Source organism: Crocodylus siamensis, chromosome 4, assembly GCF_052110815.1.
Source record: "Crocodylus siamensis isolate JL-2025a chromosome 4, ASM5211081v1, whole genome shotgun sequence".
Classification (NCBI taxonomy): Eukaryota; Metazoa; Chordata; order Crocodylia; family Crocodylidae; genus Crocodylus; species Crocodylus siamensis.
In genome coordinates this window covers 107,535,579-107,555,451 of record NC_143398.1, presented here as the reverse complement: position 1 = coordinate 107,555,451, position 19,873 = coordinate 107,535,579, and the positions used below count along the sequence as shown (strand labels likewise).

The 19,873-nt window shown below is 43.1% G+C and overlaps 1 protein-coding gene across 1 annotated transcript in view; it reads right to left on the bottom strand.

Moving 5' to 3' along the window:
- DGKI (diacylglycerol kinase iota) overlaps positions 1-19,873 on the bottom strand; it is a 326,628-nt gene that overhangs the window by 201,289 nt on the left and 105,466 nt on the right. Inside the window, 1 exon segment of the mRNA XM_090043316.1 lies at positions 5,824-5,932. Within this exon segment, the coding sequence (XP_089899442.1) occupies positions 5,824-5,932 (109 nt within the window).

Sequence of the window (19,873 nt, the reverse complement as noted above, 5' to 3'; positions counted from 1 at the left end):
CATACCTGCTAATTCCTCCAGCCTGGTGTAATCTGCAAACGTGCTGAGGGTGCACTCTATGCCATCTTCCCGGTTGTTGAAGATATTAAACACAACTGGCCCCAGGACTGACCCCTGGGGCACTCCACTTGATGTCTAGTGGGCATCCAGTATCAAGTCATTGATTAAAACCCTTTGAGTCCTATGATCCAGCCTGTTTTCTATCCATTTTACAGTCCATTCATCTAACCTGTACTTCCTTAGCCTGCTTGAAGAATGTTGTGGGACAGCATGTCAAAAGCCTTGCTAAAGTCAAGGTATATCACATCCACTGCTCTCCCCACATCCACAGAGCCAGTTACGTTAAAGAAGACGATCAGTTTGATCAGACATGATTTGCCATTGGTGACTCCATGCTGACTATTCCTAATCACCTTCTCCGCTTTCCTTTCTTGTGTCCTTGTGCGATACAGTATTTAAAATTTGTAGATTCATTAGAATCTGACAGGGCTGTGCCATTAGCACTTCCATTATGGCCTTGAACTTGCAACCTCTGGGCAGTTAACAAAATGCCTTAGCGCCCATGCCACCCCAGGCATCCTCCATGTGCTCACTAATGGATTCCTGGGGGACCTACTCCATAACTTTTCCAAGGACTGAGGTGAGGCTGACTGGTCTCTAGTTCCCCAGATCCTCCTTCTTCCTGCTATGAGTTTTCAAACATAACAGCCAGTGGCTCTGCAATCACATCAGCCATCTCCCTTAGCACCCTCAGGTGCATCATGTCTGGTCCCATGGACTTGTCCACATCCAGCCTTTCTAAATAGTCCCTAACCTGTTCTTTCACCATTGTTGGCTGCTCACCTCCTCCCCAAACTGTGCTGCCAGTGCTATAGTCTGGAAGCTGACCTAGCCTGTGAAGACTGAGATAAAAACAGCATTGGGTACTTAAAAGTTTAAAAGTATATCTTTAAGTGGAAGCTGCATAATAACATTCTTCAACATGGATGAGTGAAGCCAAGATGGTAACTTCCCTATACTGCCAAAGGCTATTGTCTTAACCTAAGGCATTTTAGTTTCACTCCATTTGGAAGCAACAGAGGGTAACAGCCATTTAAAAGGGGGAAGGGGAGTATGTTTGTTAAGCTACAGTAGCCTCATTCCCTTTGAGAATGAGAGATCACAACCATCTTGAAAAAAATCTCTCTTCAAGGAATTCTCTCAGAAAAAAAAACATTGCTGAAGGAGAAGCAACAAATATGATCATTAATCATAAAAATATTCCTTCAGACCGTTTCTGTGTAAAATGTCAGTGATTTTTAACTGTATGGAAAATTTAGGGAGTCACTACTATTTGTTGCAATAACTACTAAAGAGTAGGCTGGTTTAAATGGGCAATGGAACATACATACCCAAGGGCTCTCCTTCCTTATGTGAACATCTGATGATGTATGCCTTCGCATACTTAGTTCCCAATTACAAGACTTAGTCTTGCAGAAAGTTTAATGGGAAGAGACATAATTTGGTGTACAAATTAGGATATGAAATGATAATTTAGAAGGCAGGGCATTCATATGGAAAAGAAATGCATTCATCAGGACCAGTGTTGCAATTAGCGAATGCCAGTGGGATTCGAGTTTATATATGACATTTTAAATCTGTCTTGTATATATCGCATACCACATACCTCTGATCCCAGAAATTAGCCATCCAAAACTGAGGAACATGTTTTAAGAGAGGAACCTGATATCTATGTTGGAATGGAGGTATAGGAGCACTGGAATGGCTGCCACATCTTCCTCCATCCCAGACACATGGAGGAGGGCAGTCCCATGTTCAGCATCAATCACCCTATCTTTACTGCTTAGCCAAAAACTAGAGGTTTAACCTCATCACAGCCACTGCCAAATTGGCAGCAACTGTGACAGGGTTAAACATCTAGCTTTTGACTGAGTAGGAAGGGAAGAGCGAGCAATGCCGATAAGCAGACCCTGCCCCTGCTCCATGCAGTCAGAATTTAGCCATGACTCTAGAGAAATCTTTTTTTCTTCATTCTGCCTTCCCAAAAGAAGGTACATGTCTTACTTGGGAGGCATCTTGTATATAAGAAAATACAATAATCCTGCCAAACCATATTATAATGAGGGCATGGGGTGAAAACAAAATCATAGGAGTATTTTATCATCCTCTGTTAAATTTGATGTTTTTTAGAGTAATATCGGTATAAATCTATTATTTGTCCAGTAGTTCCTATAGGGTTAATTGCTGTTCAGCTATACAGGACTTTTCCATAAATATGTACATCATGCAGCAGAGGATTAAAACAACAACTGTCCATTCACCTAAGAGTCCAAACCTGAATTTTGATACTTATTTCAAAGGATGCAAGCTTCAGCCTGCATGTTCATAGGTTCCTCAAAGGCCCTTTTAAAGCTGTGTTTTTCAACCCATGGGTTGTAACCCAAAAGTGGGTCACAAGAAGGTTTGAAAGGGTTGTGAGCAAGTCCCAGAAAAATTCAGGAAAACATGAGTTTCCCTCTTCCAGAGCCTGTAAACAGTTGCTTGGAGCGATTGGAAGCAGCAGGTGCACATGCATGTGCACACACACGGCTGGTATGCAGCCAGGAAGGGTCATGGGAGCAGCCCCAGCAGCTAGATGCAAGTGAATGTATGGGGAGTGGAGGCTGGAGGTCCAGGGCTTGGGTGTCTAGGGGTGTGTGAGTGTGGAGGGGATGGGTATGCGAGGTGGGGACATGTGCCTGCCAGCACTGGGGGAAGATGGCTGGGTGCCAAGGCTGCATCAAGGCTGGGGGGCAGGAGGGAAGGGAGTGGGAGAGAGCTAGGTGGCTGAGCCAGTGGCACCAAGACAGATGCCCATACTCGCAGGGGCAGGGCAATCCGGAGACACTGCTTGGGGGGGCAGGAGGGGCTGTGACCAGGTTGCCTAGCGTAGCATGGGAACCCCAGCCCAGGGCAGGGGATGGTACCACAGGCCTCTCCTCCTCCTCCCTCTAGCCAATGCCAGGGCTGGACTCACTCCACTGCCGTCCACATGAGCTGGAGCCACTGCAACCACTGTACTCCAACCTCAGCGGGATAGGGGGTCTCCTCCAGCAGTGCTGGGGGGAGGCAGGGGACTGCGGGTTGGGAGTGATGGGCACCAGCATGGCATGGAGGGGCAAAGGACTGTGAGTCGGGAGTGAGGGGCACCAGCAGGGCCAGGTGTCTGTGGCTTGGGACTAAGGGTCAATAGCAGAGACAGGGAGCTATGGGTCAGGAGTGAGTGGTACCAGCAGGGCTGGGGGCTGAGCGTTGGAACTGCCATCAACGTTTACAAATGGATCCTGGTACAAAAACGGTTGAGAACCACTGTTTTAAAGGATGTGCGTCATACAGCTATAGAGCTATGTGAATATCCCTTCAAACAATATATATTTCAGAGACATGCGCTGTATACTATTATGTGCAATTTGTATTACTGTAGTACTTAGGAGCCCTAGTTATAGACCACACAAGCACCAAATAGAAAGATGACCCCTGCTTCTAAAATAAAAGTGAGACAACAAATGGATGCAGACAGAGAGCAGCATGAAACCATAAGACAATGTTGGCCAGCGTGATCAATAGAGGTATCAGTGCACCAGGAGCTACTGACTAGTTTTTTGGAAGCATCAAAAAAGGGAGAGTTTTAAGAAAGGATCAAGGAAGAATAATGAAGTGGGTTTACAGTTTATGGGTAGTTTCTCCCATGTCTTAGGGGCAGCATGATAAGAAGCACAAAGGCACTTATTGAAACATTTAATAACTGGACAATGGTAGCTGGTATCATAGGTGGTAATGATGCATAAGCTTTTGGGAGAATGCACACAGGACATCTTTGGGGTTGCTTTTATAACACAGGATGCCTTTCCCATGGGGGTGCAAAATGACACAGCTCAAGTTGGAGGGAGCAAGGCAGGCAATAGGACCTGATTACCACCACTGCTTTCCCCCACCACACAGCTGTGGTGCAGTGAAAGCCCCCTTCCACCAGAGTCCATGCCATTCAACTGCGGCACAGCATGGACAGAGCTCCCTCTCCACCAGAGCCCCTGGTGGTAGACTGCAGTGCAGTGCAGGGAGAATCCCCACCACCACCAAAAGCCACCAAAGCCATAGCTCCAGGCTGCATCCAAAGCCTCCACAAGTTGGATCTGGCCCACAGGCCATAAGTTGCCAACCCCTATCCTATAGTACAAAATCTCTTGCCTCAGAAAATTAGAGACAAGCCAAAGGGTGACAAAAGGCATAAAAGTTTAAAAAATGTGACTGTGTGAGACCAATGAAGCTAAGAATTTTTACACACGTGAGGAAAGAAAGGAAACCTCTACCACCACCTGGCACTTTATCAGTGTATCTGACAGGGAGTAAGTAAAATTTTCCCCATTTTTCAAAATAGGAAAACGGAGGGACATTCAGGTGAAGCAACTCACCTGACCTCATCCAGGAAGCCGATGGCAGAGCTTAAAATAGAACTCAGGATTCCTGAGTCCCAAGTAGTACTACTTCTAATATGACAACCGCAAATATCCCGCGTGGCGTTAATAATAATGAAGAACATGGACAGGGGATTATTTTCAGGTATCACCATGGACACATAAGGAAAGAAACATTTATTCTACCAGTTTAAGCAATACTTTTTGGCCACGATATCAGTTAGATACTGCAATATGTGACACAGAAGGTCTCTGAATTACCCTCAAGAGAAATACTAAAGGAAAGTTTGGCCAAAACTGATGGGGCTGCTGTAGACATTGTTAATACTGTCTTGTGGTAATGAAGGCAGAGAGACTAGTTGCAAAAATGTCCTTTCCAAGCATGACACAAATTAATCCAAATAACCTTTCAAAAATATTCTGCATGTAACACCTGCCTACAGCTATGAGTTCCACTGGCATACTTTCACAGGGGGTTATATGAGCAGTCATCTGAGCAGGTGTGTGTTGTACAATGCTATGTTTCAAGAGTGAAGCTATGATTTAAACTACAATTCAGGAAGACACTGACGTTTGTCCGTGTCTAATAAATTATCTGAGCAGTCCCACTGACATCAACAGGACAGGATTTGGGATTAAAGAAAAGTGGGTGTTTAAGCCCCTTCCTGATTAGGTTCTAAAGGTTTCCTGAAGAACAAGATCTAAGTGTTTGTAAATCCAATACCTTTGGATTTTCCTTTGGCTCTCTAAAACTCTGGGGCAATTCAACTTTCTAACACTCTTCTCTATGCTCACCTACAGATTTTAAGGTCAGAGGGGACCGGTGAGATCATCTAATTTAATCATTAGCCTCAGCAGTTGTGGCTGGGACAGAGAACACCATTGAGAAAGCCATCCAGTCTTGATATATAGATTATCTCTACCTAAAGCAAAAAAACAGGTTCCAAAGGAAAGAAAAATCTCTCACACACACAACACACACCTTGTTGTCTGTGTGAGGGCTTGATCCTATCAGATGCTGAGCACTTGAGCAAGCAGCCCATAAAGGATATAGCTACATGCTTAACTTTAAACACATGCAGTCCTGCTGATTAAAGGGACTATTCACATGCTTATGCACTCTGCTGGAACAAGGTTTGACTTCTCAGCACATCATAATGACCAGACCTAACGTAGCCAACATCAGCCCTCTTACTGCACCTAATTTATCCACATTCTGAAGACACCTCAAGACCCATCAATGAGCCATAGTAGAGATCACCCTTGAATTGAGAGATTGCTGATGACGATCCACACACAAATAAATGAAGGGTGAGAGCACTGGCAGAAGATACTGTTCAAATAAATTGCCATATAAACAAACACCTACAGTCCATTCTAGTGCTGTTCGTGGCTCCTTCACGGGCCCATTGGAGACTGCGATGTTGAGGGAATGCACAGGGGCCAAGTGCTGGAGGCCTGACCTGGAGATTGCTTTCCTGCAAGGTGAAAAGAAAAAACAACAAACAAAGATAGATTTTTTTTTCTAGAAATCTGAAGAAGCATCACGTCTACATTTCAGTTTGGCTGAACTAGTGGTAGAAGTTATTTCGTACTGCTGAGAACAGGGAGAGCCCATGAGGAGTCAGAAAGCGCATAAAGAGGATGCAAAAGCAGCTTAGTAAAGGAACAAGACAAAACCGATAGCCAAAAATGTTCTTATGCAAAGCAGTTACCCCTGCCGCCCCACACCCCAAACCCCCAAACTAGCCGGCAAAAATCCACTGGGCCAAGCTTAGCATAGATTTTAAACAGAAATCCCTCTTCTTTGGTATCAGGACTACTTGGCTCACTGAATATAAAATTACTTTTCTGAAAGGGATGAAGAGAGATCTTCAGAAAAGGAACACAATACCCTGTGGTTTTTATTCAGACAACTGAGAGTGGAAAGCGTCTTCCACCTCACCAGCAAAATACCCAACATAGAAAACTGACACTGTTATGGTTAGGAAAATATCATACACTGCCTTTTTGATGAATTACTCCAAGGAGACATTCCTGTCTCTTTCCCCATTACTTCATCTCCACCTCTTTGGGCTCTGTGTTGCAGAAATCCTCAAACTTAGAAGGATGTGACTCCCTGCAAATGCCATAGATGCCAGCTAAAGCATTAGTCAGAAGTACTCCCAGGCCCCAAGTTCTGTGTACCCTTACACCAGATGCTCCCCACATCCTCTCAGCTCACCATGCAAGGTCAGCCTTAAATTCTGCCCCCTCCATTGACAGTTCACAAGCCGCTGCTATAACACTAGGCAGCCCTTGGACTGTAGGCTTATCAAAATTATTGCACTGCACACATCAGGACAGCATGGTCTCCTAGCAATAACTTAAAACATTTGATAGGCTCTTTCTTCAGCTAGACTGGTCAGAGCAGCAGGTGTAAGTATGTTGAGAAGAGTTCTCCGTTTGTAAGCCCACCACACACATCCTCCACAAAATGCGAAGACAAACTGTTTGTGTAATATTCATTTTTGTAATAACATTCCCACAGTATAATGGATATTTATAGGGTCATCTAATCAGACAACTATCCCACGGCAACTTACAATAAAGGTCAACAGAGCCAACAAAGACAATCCCGATCAGCCATCTGTTAAACAAATCTCGTCACTCTACTATAAACATACGCTGCAGTGTGGGACTGATCCCATTCCACCTAGTTGGCATTTAAATGGCACGTAGGCATCTAAGCATCTAAGTGCAACGCTTTTCCCCCCCTGTTTGAGTCCCTAAAAAGCCATTAATGCCTCTCCCCTTTGTTAGCCTTATGAAACAAGTCACAAAAAGCTTCAAAGACCCATCCACCTTTTGCAATAATGGTTTTTAAAGCAGCATAGGATAGGACTGCACCTAGAAGTCTTATATGTGGCATAGGATCAGGTCGATATGCCCATAGCAGATGAGCTCAGATGTCTTAGGACTCTGCATGCATGTCCTAGGAGTCAGATGGGGTGTATAAAAATACGATAAACGTTCCCTCCTCCACCCTCAATACGATGCCCTGCTCTTGTAGTAATATGTTATTTAACAAACACTCTGTCCATTCATAATACCCTTTTATGATCCAGGCCCCCTTTCTCCACCAAAGCATGCATTACTAATAGATTGGGAGTAAGGGAATTTTTACAAACAATTTACTTTTGACTAAATCCCTTTCGGAATTGGTGGGAACCTGAGCTAGTACAATCTATCCATGTAGCTGGGCTTTTGGTTGTAGCCATGTTGTAGGCATTTATAATACACATAATATTCATGTCATGGTCAACAGACCTTAGTCTTCATAGTCTTCACCAAGATTACACAAAGGCCTTCAAAGAGGTATAATTTACACAAATGCCAAACTGCAGAAAGGCAGAATTAAAAATGCAAGAATTGTTATACAGAAAGCAGTTTCCAGTATATGGCCAGTGTTTTTCTGCACCTCTTTTTGCTTATTAGTGCTTGGGCATTTGCTTAAGAATACTGGCCCAGTCTTAGCTCTTTGTGCTGCACAGCCACTGGTCTAGCTTTCCGATACCACAATCTCTTTTAGTGAAATGGATTCAGTGCAATAATTTCTGCCCTCTCTCCCTAAGGGCAACAGCTACAAGTCAGTGGCTGTTGGATTCTGCAGATATAGTGACAGAAGAGCATTTCTACTCCGGATATAAATCCAGTTGGAAAAAGAATGAAAAAATTGTTCGCAGTTAATTGTTTGAGAAAAAATGCTGAAATCTGCAGCCATCCTAATTCACAGAATATAACTGCTTAAACTAGGGGCATAAAACTCTGCTGAGCTCCCTGGGCTAGATGTGAAACATGGGTCTCCTCATGGATCAGACTTGCACCCACCTCTGACAGTGGGGCAAGCAGCATCAGAGAATCATGGGAGTTAATTCAGTCATTGTTCATCTGTCACCATGAAAACATGTCACCAATGAGGTTCCATACCCTTATTTTGGTGGCAGGTGCCATCCCCACTGAATTAGGAGTTTGCTATCCCATGGGTTTGATGACAGTTTTGCAGGCTGTTTCTCTGATGCATCTGGTTTAAACCATAGAACTGGGTTGAATAATGAAAACAAATTACATAACCCTACTTGCTGAATTTAAACATATTAGGCATTTACACATGTGCAGGGAGGCTGCTCCAACACATTGTAAATCCAGATCAGATTAAACTGAGTCTGCTGGAGCATGGAAATTAACACACTCCAAAAGCCTCCAGCATCACGTATATCAGTGTTCCTGCCTTGAAAATGGAAGCATGGTGCTTTGAACTAAAGCTTGTCAAATAAGGTTTAGTCCACAGTGCCCCACTGCCATTTTTTCAGCACAGGGACGCTGATACATGTGATGCTCGAGTGCTTTTAATTATCATGGCTCAGTGATTAAATCACCCCCCTCCCCCCCGGAGCACGTCTACAAACGTTCATCAATACTCACTATTAATACCATTGGCAATGATATATTTGACCAGCTCTGGGGATAAGGTCTCCAGCTGGACACCAAATTCAGTAGAGACTTAAAAGGTAAACGTCTTTAATGAATAGCTATAGACTTCCCAATGTCCGCCCCGACCACAAATTCAAGCCAGAATTAGACATATGCAAGCCTTCTGTAGTGAAATCTGAGACTTGGCCTGTCATGTGGGGACAGTCATGTGCAAACATCTTCCTTTTTCCTACACCTACAGCATACAGGTTTATAGTTTGACTGCAAAGCATACAAAACACAGATGATGATGTTCGGATTTGTTTGAAAACAAAACCTTAAAATGATCTCAGGTGTTGCAAGCCAGCAGGTACTATAACAAACAGAACTGTCTGACAAATCCCAGGACAAGCGAAAATACTGAGTCTTGTACAGCCTCTTGCCAAGATTGTTCAGATGAGGAAAGCAACAGAGTACCAGAAAACACTGCTCTTCACAGAGAAGATCTATGTTACATAGCCCCAAGCCAAAAAGGGAGAAAAACAAAGTCTACATGAGAGATAATCAATTGGCCTTCTAATTTAAGTAAAAATAAGGGCCATCCTGGAAAAAAAAGGATCTGTGAAAACGTGCAAGACTGATGAAGTAAGAGGTGCCCTGTAAGCAGGTAAATTACTCTGAACAACAGATTAAGGTAACTATGACTTTTCTGATAGAAAGGTAAGATGAATTACTTTCTATTATTGTTCCCAACAATCTACAATATTTCCTTCTTTCCTGAGAATGACAGCCACAGACTCTCCATCGAGTTGTACCCACAAAGCAAAAGTAATAAGTAATCATGTTATGAAAAAAATAATAGGATAATTTATCTGTGTTTAGCTGAAAATGTCTTTTTTTGAATAATGGAGCAACAGATCCATTACAATGACTAATTCAGCCTGCTTGCAGCATGGGGGCAGAACCAGACCTGTCAATCACATGGAGTAGAGGAATGTCCCCCCCCTGAAGTTTTGGTCTGTGATTTGTAGCATGATAAATCATGAGCAATATTTCGCTAATTACTTTTCAGTTTTAGTCACTAGTAAGTTGTATTAGACTGTATTCTGATGCACCTTTAAAACAACCTGTGAGAATGTACGTACATAAAGAACTACATATACCACCTGGAAAAGCAGTTTGATACTAATTCCATGGTTTATGTCATTAAGGAAATCCTGTAACAGAACAGTTAACCAATATGTGAAACTAAGAGAATTCTGATATCCAAGTTTAATAACTGCATTTTTTTAAACAGCATTACATTTTCTTCTTCATTTCACTGAGAAGTCAGGCGAGACTCAACCTACTTATTAGATCAAAGGATACATATTTGATAAGGGGGGATTTGAATTTATATCCCAGTCCTTGGTTTCACTGAGCCTCTTCCCTCCACCCCAGGCATATAAAAAATCCTCAGATGAGCTGTTTAAAGTGCAGATATGTGCCTGAATCCCCAAGAACCACAAAAAAGCAATTAGGCAATGGTATTCACCTCATTAACTTGTTCCCTTGGTGTTAAAAAACACCTATTTGGAAAAGAAAGGCTATTTTAGTAGTGCACATATTTAACAGACTGTACTAGTATTTTGCTTGTCACTTGCATTTAACTTACAATCAATCAATCTGGACCAGTATGCAAATTTGTATTACCTTAACAAGCAAAATATACCCATATGGCAATGGGCTTAATGATTAAAAAATGCAGACATTGACTCTCAGTTCTATCCTAGTTATCCTAGGAAAACCATAAGCGCCTGCAGTATGAGGCTACATATCAGCAAAGATGAGGCCACATATCAACAAAACCCAGCAGAACAGTGATTTTCAACCATTGTGTCCAGCACCTTAGGGTGCCACAAGATGCCTTTTAGGGCACCACAGTGCCCAATACCTGTGCAAGGAGGTACATGCAGTAGCTCCTCCTCTCCCCCAGCATCCCGCAAACAAGTGGCACCCACAGTTGCTCCCTGTCCCCCAATACTCCAAGCAGTACACTCTGCCATAGGCAGGAAAGCAGATGTGGGACATCAAGGCATGCTTTCAACCCAGCTTGCCCTTGCCCCTCCCCCCCCAACACCTCCCACACTCCCGGAGCCAACAGGAGGGAGCATGGGAGGCACGTATCTCTGGTTGCCACTGTGTGGGTCACAGAAAAAATAGCTGCAGTGATGGTGCCCACACTTGCCCCCTAAGCCTAAGCCACACTGGGGAGGAAGGAAATACAGTACCTGTGTCCTAGTGTTCTCGGGGTTCGGAGATTCTCCTATGAATAGTTCTAGGTCCCAGAGCAGTGAGCCTGAACCAGAGTGGGGTGAAAGGAGATAAGCACTGTAATAAATAGTTTCTGAAATGGGGTGCTGCTAAATTCAGAGAAGTTACAGAGAGGTTCCTGGATTCTGAAAAGGTTGAAAACCATGGTTATAAAACCACTGTGTATCCACTTCGGGGTTTATTCATGCAATTTGATGCTTCTGAAAGTCGTGGATAAATAACACTGGCTAAACTCTAGCATCATTAAGCTTTCCCCACAGAGCACTGCCGAATGATGCGCAGTTCTGCTCCCTGCAGTTCTAACTTTGGATTCTGCACATGTACTCTTTGCTTTGTGCCTGACTAGACAATGACAATTCCATTTTGTGGCACCTTGGAAGGTTTAAAATTTTGCACAAAAGTAAACACAAACCTTCCAATCGTTTTCACAAATGCTTCTAATCGTGTACTGTTGCCAGCTTTGGCTGTTTTCAAGGAGCCTAGGACAAGCTACAGAAGTGTAGCTAAGCAGAAGGCCCCAAAGCCTGGTTCTGAGTGATGGTAGCATGAACGTTTTCAGATGCAACAACTAACTTGGTCAGCAAAGTAAAGGAAGTCATCCATACGTCTAACTAACCAAGGAATGAGATACAATTAAACAAAACACAAGGCCTGAAAGAAGGCCATACATTAAATAATTCAAATGCACTGTATCATAGCTTTATCTTAAAATATTAGTAATAATAATTGATGTAACCAAATGTATTAGTTATTTTGCTATAATAGATATAAGTTTGTTAAGATGTTTGTAAAAACAAAGCAACCTTTTCAGAGAAGACCATCAACTATGGTAAAGAAGAAACAGTCCAGTGTTGAAAAGCATTCCACAATGGGGAAGGAAAGGAGATATGAAACCCTCTCTTTTATTTTTCCAAGAATACAAATCCCAACTAACTGACATCTTTCAAGTCCACCAGAGATGTGGTTCAGTCCAGTTCTAAAAGTTGCAGTGAAACAAAAAATTTAAATTAAACCAATGAGAGATGAGATCATTTGTTAGAATATTAGAACCAGCCATCTATAAATATTGGGTGTAGCCTGGAGGGAAATTTGGAGAACTCAGCAAATTCAAGAAGATCTGCTGCCAACCTTAGTGCCACCCTCCTCCCACCTCTAGAGTCTCCCCAGCTGGTGTAGGTAAGAATCTATGTTGGGCTGTCACAGGGAGCCAGACAGGTGTTTGTTTTTGTATTCTGAAGTGCCACCAAACAAAAGATTGGGCTGTAGACCTGTTTCTGCCTCTTATCAGCAGCCCACCCACAAGGTTACCTGTAATCCACTGTGTCACTGTTTGCATATCAGTGTTTTGGGCATGGGCCTGAGATGTTCATATCCCTGCTTGGGCTGATTCAGAGCAGAGACCTTTATTTCATCGCTTGCCAAATCAAGCAGGGCAGGGTCTTTAAGCCTGGGTCTTCTCTCCTACCCAGGACCCTATCCAGCTATAATTTGTCTTCTGCCCTTCTTCCAAATGCCCCCCACCCCCAATACAAAGACCTTCCAATAAAAGTTACGTGGAAATTAATGCATCTCAGTAAAACATTTCAGCTCTGTTCTCATTTTGAGAATCTCTGTTACAACCCTGTCTTTCTCTTGGGGAGACAATGATAATCAGGCAGTTAGTGTCCACTAGAGACTAACCTGGAGACATTGAAGCAAAATTTCCACTTCTGATCTAATTAAGGATTGAAAGCAGGAACTCCAAAGGGGAAAGGGTTACTGTAGTACACCAGGTACCTGAATACCTGGGTTCTGCTAACAGTCTCCAAATCTTTGGGTACATACAGGCATTCAGGGAGGTTAGATTGCATCAAAATAACCACCAGATCTCACATTGTTTGCTCAGTTGCAGAGTTTACGCTTAGATCCCTAGCTCAGTCGATATAAGTATGAACTGTACAAACTGTACAGAAGTTAAGGACAATTAGACTGGTGCAAAAACGGCTGACCCAATCTAAGTTCAGCGTACCTCCAAGGTAGTCTAATTTAGATTGGGTCCAGCAAAACCAATCTAACTGAACTTCTATACAATTCCCAGCCCAGCCCCGAGACTGGAAAAGCCTAGCCACTGGCCCCGGCCCTGGGGCTACAATTTCCCAACCTACCCCCGGCACCAGGCTATTTTTAACCCCCACCTCCAGTCCCTCACCACCACCAAACACTAAGAAAATACCTAGATTTTTACTGTTATCTCTGTGAACAAAATAATAAATTTGTTGTGATGAAAGTGACATAGAGATACTCAGAGGCAAAATGTAAGGCAATGATAGGAATGTGAAAGGCACATGCACAGAATTAGATCCAACATCCAGGTTTACAGAGTGTCAAAAAACAGTGTGCTGTGCCCTGTAATGGGGCAGAACAGAGAGTCTAACAGACAGCAGAGACCTTTATAATATGAAGAAACCCGCTGAACAATATGGAGATGCCATTTTTCTTCTTCCTGCAGATGAATGGATGCCTTTGAAAAGGTCTGCAAATCTCTCCCAAGAAAGGTTTTTGGTTTTTTTACTCCTTACTACCCAAAGAGCAGAGATAATAAGCTGCAGACCATCCTTACCAGCCCTTTCATACCAAGATGCTATTTTATACAAAACAGATAAACAAAAGAGGTAGCCTCTTGTAGGATCATAAGGAGCACTCATTCCCTTTTCCTATCATCCTTGCATCATGAATGCACATGATACCTCAGTCTGTTTGATTAAGGAAAAGGTTAGGTGGGTTAGGTGCTACACAATTTAAATCCCGATACTTACACAGTACAGGTTAATTCTACAAATGAAAATACTAGTCAGGGATATTTCAAACATACTCTTGACTTCAAGCTTTATGTTCATAGAACAGCACTCTGGGTCTCTTCCAGTCAATCTGAAGCAACTGATTGCATCTCATACCACGCACACTTAAAGTTCCAATCCTTCTAGTATTTATTACCTAAAAAGTGATTTATGGACTCGATGACATCCTAATTTCTTGGTACCTGTGTTCCCTCTTCTATAAAAAGTTCATCCTCTCTAAAATCAGTAAAGACACCTGCCTTCTTTCACTCAAGTCCTCATGAGGGTGCTCTGACACTAAGTATCCAGAAAAATTCTCTTGGTTTGATCATTACTCTTGTCTATCTGGAAACTGAAAGCAGTTTATGTAGGGAGAAAGAATTTCCCAAATGGAATCAAAGAAACTCTGCGTTGGCAAAGAACGATTAGATCTAAAGAATCAGATAGTTAATCAAAAACTAAACTATAAGGTAAGGTTGGAGGAAGTTAAATCTCAGGACACTGGAATTGCGAGCTCTGTTTGCTAAACTCAAGGTTTGTAAATACAATTTAAAAACTGAATTGTTCCACCCCACCCAATTAGCTAACCATTCTTTTTCTCTTGATTTATTTATCCTGGTTTTATTATGAATGGGTTTATATGATGTGATAGCAGAGGACTGGATTCTGGGTCCTACCATCCCTAATTATGTTGCTGTTCCTGGGGAAATATGCATTAATTTGCTTTCCCTTCTCTGCACAGTAAAGACAATTCTTTGAAAGATCCCAGCATGACAGATATCACAACATTATTATTGTTATATTTTCAGATCTGGGCCAGATGCCATTATTCAGTGGGGCTGCAGATATCAGGTCACCCCAAACTAACTGTAGAGTTACCTCTGTGTTTTCAATTCCAGGGGCATAACTAGTGATTTTCATGCCCTTGGCAGAAATGCCAAAAAGGTAGAGAGGGTCCTAAGCTCCAGGAGGTCTTACCCAACCTTGACTGCTGCTACTGTAGCTTGGGCACCCTGCCCCAATTCCCAACTAATGCCTGTGGTTGGTGCTCTGTTTGCCCACTCCCTCATTACAGTATTGTTGAATTCGTATTAAAGAGGTTAACAAAAAGAGCCTAATAAGATGAAAAAAAAGTTAAGCTATTTTGACATACTATTACTGCTGCAGAGAATTAGGCAAAAGCAAAAAAATAGACATTTTCTAGCTTTCAGATTTCAAGGTCATAAACAGAAGACTGCAAGAGATAACCTCAGTCACTGAGTCATTATCTCAGGCAACTACATTGCATATTCACCTTTATCGAGACACATTTTAATACTAATTTAGTTACTTGTCCACACTCCTCCTGCCAGAAGGCTGTTCCAGAACTTAATTTCCTCTGATGTCTAGAAACTTTCAACTTTTCAATCTAAATGTATTAATTAATTAATTATGCTTTCTTCATTAACTTATCACACCAAGGTTGTGTACAGACATTCAAATGACATGGAAGAATTCTTCTGAGTTTCTTCTTCTGATAGAAAAACATACCCAGAGACCCCTGAACAGATATTTGAATGTTGAGCCCCTGAGGGATAGATAGCATACAGTACCGGTACTGCCAAGGGGCCCTGCACACACATCTTAGCATTTTCTGTAGGCTCCCTCAGTCTGCCCAGTAACAGATGGCAGCAGTGAACAGGGCATCCTTGGTTGACTGACCCAGACTGCTCAGAGCCAGCCTCTGTCCCCTAGCAGCACAATGAGGGATTGATAAGGAAGCGTGTTCTGCTTCCTGCTATGCTGGATTAGTCCTGAGTGAGTCCAGCTGCAGCTGCTTTGTGTCTCTGAGCAGTGCCAGCCCTTGCTGTTCTCCTCCTTGTGCCTGTACCCAGGCCCCAGTGATCCCCATGCCCTTCCTAGGAAGCCCTGGACTGGTCATCAGGAACTAGACTGGGCTGGATAAGCAGAGGAAGGCATAAGGATACTCTGGCAGGGTGCCAGAGCATCTCCTTGGAGGACCCAGCCTCCAGTTGCTTCACTGGTTTTCAGCAGGTTGTTTTTTATATACCAGGATTTCCCAGTATCAAATTTAGAGTCCACACTACAAATATGCCACAACAGGCATGTGCTCACTCATCTGGACGGACCCCAATGTTTTTCATTTGATCTTATCAAGGCTACTAGCTAGCTGCAAGCCTTGAACTGGGTCAAAACAAAAAACTTTCATGTGAGTGGAGTTAAGGAGAGACTGAAGAGATGGTTGCTGAGTTTCTAAAGTGTCTAGAATCTATATAGTGATTGTGATCATGAAATATAGTCATTGCTGGCCAGAGTAAACAATGACAAACATGGGAATTCTGCATATAGGCCAACTGAAACATGTTCTGCAACTTGTTCAAACTAGTCTGGAAAGAGAAGCAGGTCAGAGTGCTAAAGTATTTTCCCAACACCATATCTGACCCAAGAATTCAGGCACAGAATATTTTCAGGATCCTGTATCTGAAACTCCTGCCATTTCAGATGTAGATAGAAAACTGTTTACAGCAAATTGTAAATGAAGATAGTAAGCATATGATTATTTGATTTATTTGTATCATCTGCTAAAGAGAAGATATTGCAAGTATGGCAGAAGACCAGCTTGTCTTAGCAGGGAACTCTTTAGTAAATTAAATCACAAAAAGGAAGCTTATAAGAAGGGGAAACTTTGACAACTAACTAGGAAAGACTATAAGAGCATTGCTTGGGCTTGCAGGGATGAAATCAGGAAGGCCAAGAGGTAATTGGAGTTGCACCTAGCAAGGGATGTGAACGGTAACAAGAAGGGTTTCTACAAGTATGCTGGTAGCTTTGAGGAGAATCAGGGAAAATGTGGGTCCTTTACTGAATGCAGGAGGCAACATTGTGACAGAGGATACAGAAAAAGCTGAAGTGCTCAATTCCTTTTTTGCCTCAAGCTTCACAGGCAAGGTCAGCTCCAAGACTACCGCACCAAGCAGCACAGTTTCAGGGGGAGGTGAGCAGCCCTCAGTGGTGAAAGAACAGAAAAGCTGGACGTGTACAAGTCCAAAGAGCCAGATGGGATGTACCTGAGGGTGCTGAGGAAGTTGGCTGAAGTGATTGCAGAGCCATTGGCCATCATCTTTGAAAGCTCATGGCACTCAGGAGAGGTCCCAGATGATTGGAAAACAGTAAACATAGTGCCCATATTTAAGAAAGGGGAAACGGAGGATCCAGGGAACTACAGACCAGTCAGCCTCACCTTAGTCCCTGAAAAAATCATGGAGCAGATCCTCAAGGAATCCATTTCTAAGCCTTTGGAAAGAAGGTCATTAGGAACAGTCAGCATGGAATCATGTCTGACCAACCTGATTACCTTCTATGGTGAGATGACTGGCTCTGTGGATTCAGGGAGACTGATGTGGTGTACCTTGATTTTTAGCAAGCTTTTTGATACTACATTCTCCCAGGTAAGCTAAGGAAGTATAAGCTGGATGAAAGGACTGTAAGGCGGACAGAAAACTGCCTGGAACATCAGGTTCAAAGAGTAGCAATCAATGGCTTGATGTCCAGTTGGCAGCCAGTATCAAGTAGAGTGCCCCAGGGGTCAATCCCGGGGCCAGTTTTGTTCAATGTCTTCATCAATGACTTGGAAGATGGCATAGAGTGCACCATCAAGTTTGCAGATGACATCAAGCTGCAGGGAGTAGTAGATATGCTGTAGGGTACGGCTAGGATTCAGAGTGACCTAGACAAATTGGAGGATTGAGCCAACAAGAATCTCATGAGGTTCAACAAGGACAAGTGCAAAGTCCTGGATTGAGGACAGAACAATCCCATACACCAGTACGGGCTAGGGGGTGACTGACTGGGCAGCAGCTCTGCAGAAAAGGACCTGGGGCTTCCAGTGGACAATAAGCTGAGTATGAACCAGCAATATGCCCTTATTGCCAAGAATGCTAACAGCCAGTGGCGATGCATAAAGGGTACATGGGGGTGCCCGTGCACCCCCTGAAAGTGCTGATGCACCTCCTCACAGTGCCTGCTTAGGCAGCAGGCAGGTTGGGCAGGAGGGAGCACTGGTGCCCCCCTCTGAGAGCACTGGCTGGGAAGTGCGGGCACCAGGAGAAGTGCCACTGGCACTTCTGGGTGAGTCCCTGGCCCTTCCGGGCACACCACTGGCACTTCCGGGCAGTGTTCCCTCTTAGATCCAGCTGACTGGTCGCCGTGGGGGCAAGTGCCCTTCCTGACTCAGGAGGCACCAGTCACGCATACTAACAGCATACTGGGCTGCACTGGTATGTTACCAGTAGGCCAAGGGAAGTGAGGGAACTTAATAGAAGCCTTCGACTACCTAAAGTGGGGTTCCAAAGAGGATGGAGCTACGCTGTTTTCAGTGGTGGCAGATGATAGAACAAGGAGCAATGGTCTCAAGTTGTGGCAAGGGAAGTTTAGGTTAGATATTAAGAAGAATTTTCTCACTTGGAGGGTAATAAAACACTGGAACAGGTTACCCAGAGAGGTGGTGGAATCTCCATCCTTAGAGGTTTTCAAAACTCAGCCAGACAAAGCTTTGGCTGGGATGATCTAGTTGGGGATGGTCCTGCTTTGAGCAGGGGTTTGGACAAGATGACCTCCTGAGGTTCCTTCTAACCCTAACTTCCTATGTTTCTATGATTTAAATGATACAAATGAAATGACATCCTTTCTTGCATGGATGCATACTACTCAGCCTACATGAAGAACATAGAAAAAGTATTTTTTCAGGAGAATATTTTTTAAATGGAAGAGACTGCTTTTTTCCCAGAAGCTGCTTGGTAGCATAAAATGTACTTTTGATTTTGAGACCTAACATCCAGAGAAATGAAATAGTCAGCAATTTAGGAACCAAAAAAATAGAAATGAAATAAATGACAAGAGATTTTTTTTGTCTTGACACTATAACTGGAGATGTTTTCCTGCCTGTCTTTAAAATGTCAGCATTCTGATATTGCTTTTTTATTTTATTCTAACTTTAAACAGCGAGACTAGCAGGCCAGATCTTCAGTTGGCATCTGTCATTTTATACCAGCTGAAATATTGTTATGATTTAAGAATGATACGACTACATACAAACTGTGCAATGGAGTAATTTGGATTTTCTTCTTTTCTGCTAATCCAAAGTGTTTTGTTTTTTTTTTATACTGGGCACAATTTAGACTACAAATGTGGAAATTTCATTACAGTTTTCACATGCATCTCTAATTGCTTCTCTATATTCTCTAATTTCTCTCTTCCTTTAAAGAAAATTGGGCATTTGTTCTAGCCTATTCATTTATACGTTTTCAGTTTACTAAAAATAGAAGGCCAACAGAAACTAACTACAAGTAAAACAGACCCCTTCTCTTTTTGAACACAGAAACAAGAATAGAAAAAGGTAACAATTAGTTTCCCTATGCAGCACAGAAATACTTTAAGATATTTTTCTTAAACAAAGTCATGAGAAAGTCTTAACTGCTATTCTGGTATAAGCATAACCATAAAACAGATGGTAACAAAATAACTGTACAAGACACAAGCTCTTTTCTTGGTTGCTCAAGATGCTTTTAAATAGGGGTGTCAAAGATAAGGCTTGTGGGCTGGATCTGGCCCACAGAACCACATCATCCAGCCTCCAATGATAGCCCCCAGGGCACCAGTCTAGGACCACCCCCACTGGCATGCTGGATGCAGACCCCTGGTGCCTGATCCAACCTGTCTGGGACTGTGCCGTACATAATACCTCCTCTGGCCAGTTCAGGACACAAGCAGAACACAGCACGCACTCCAGCTGGCCTAGGGTGGGCCCAGCATACAGTATGGGTCCTGGAGTAGGCAGTG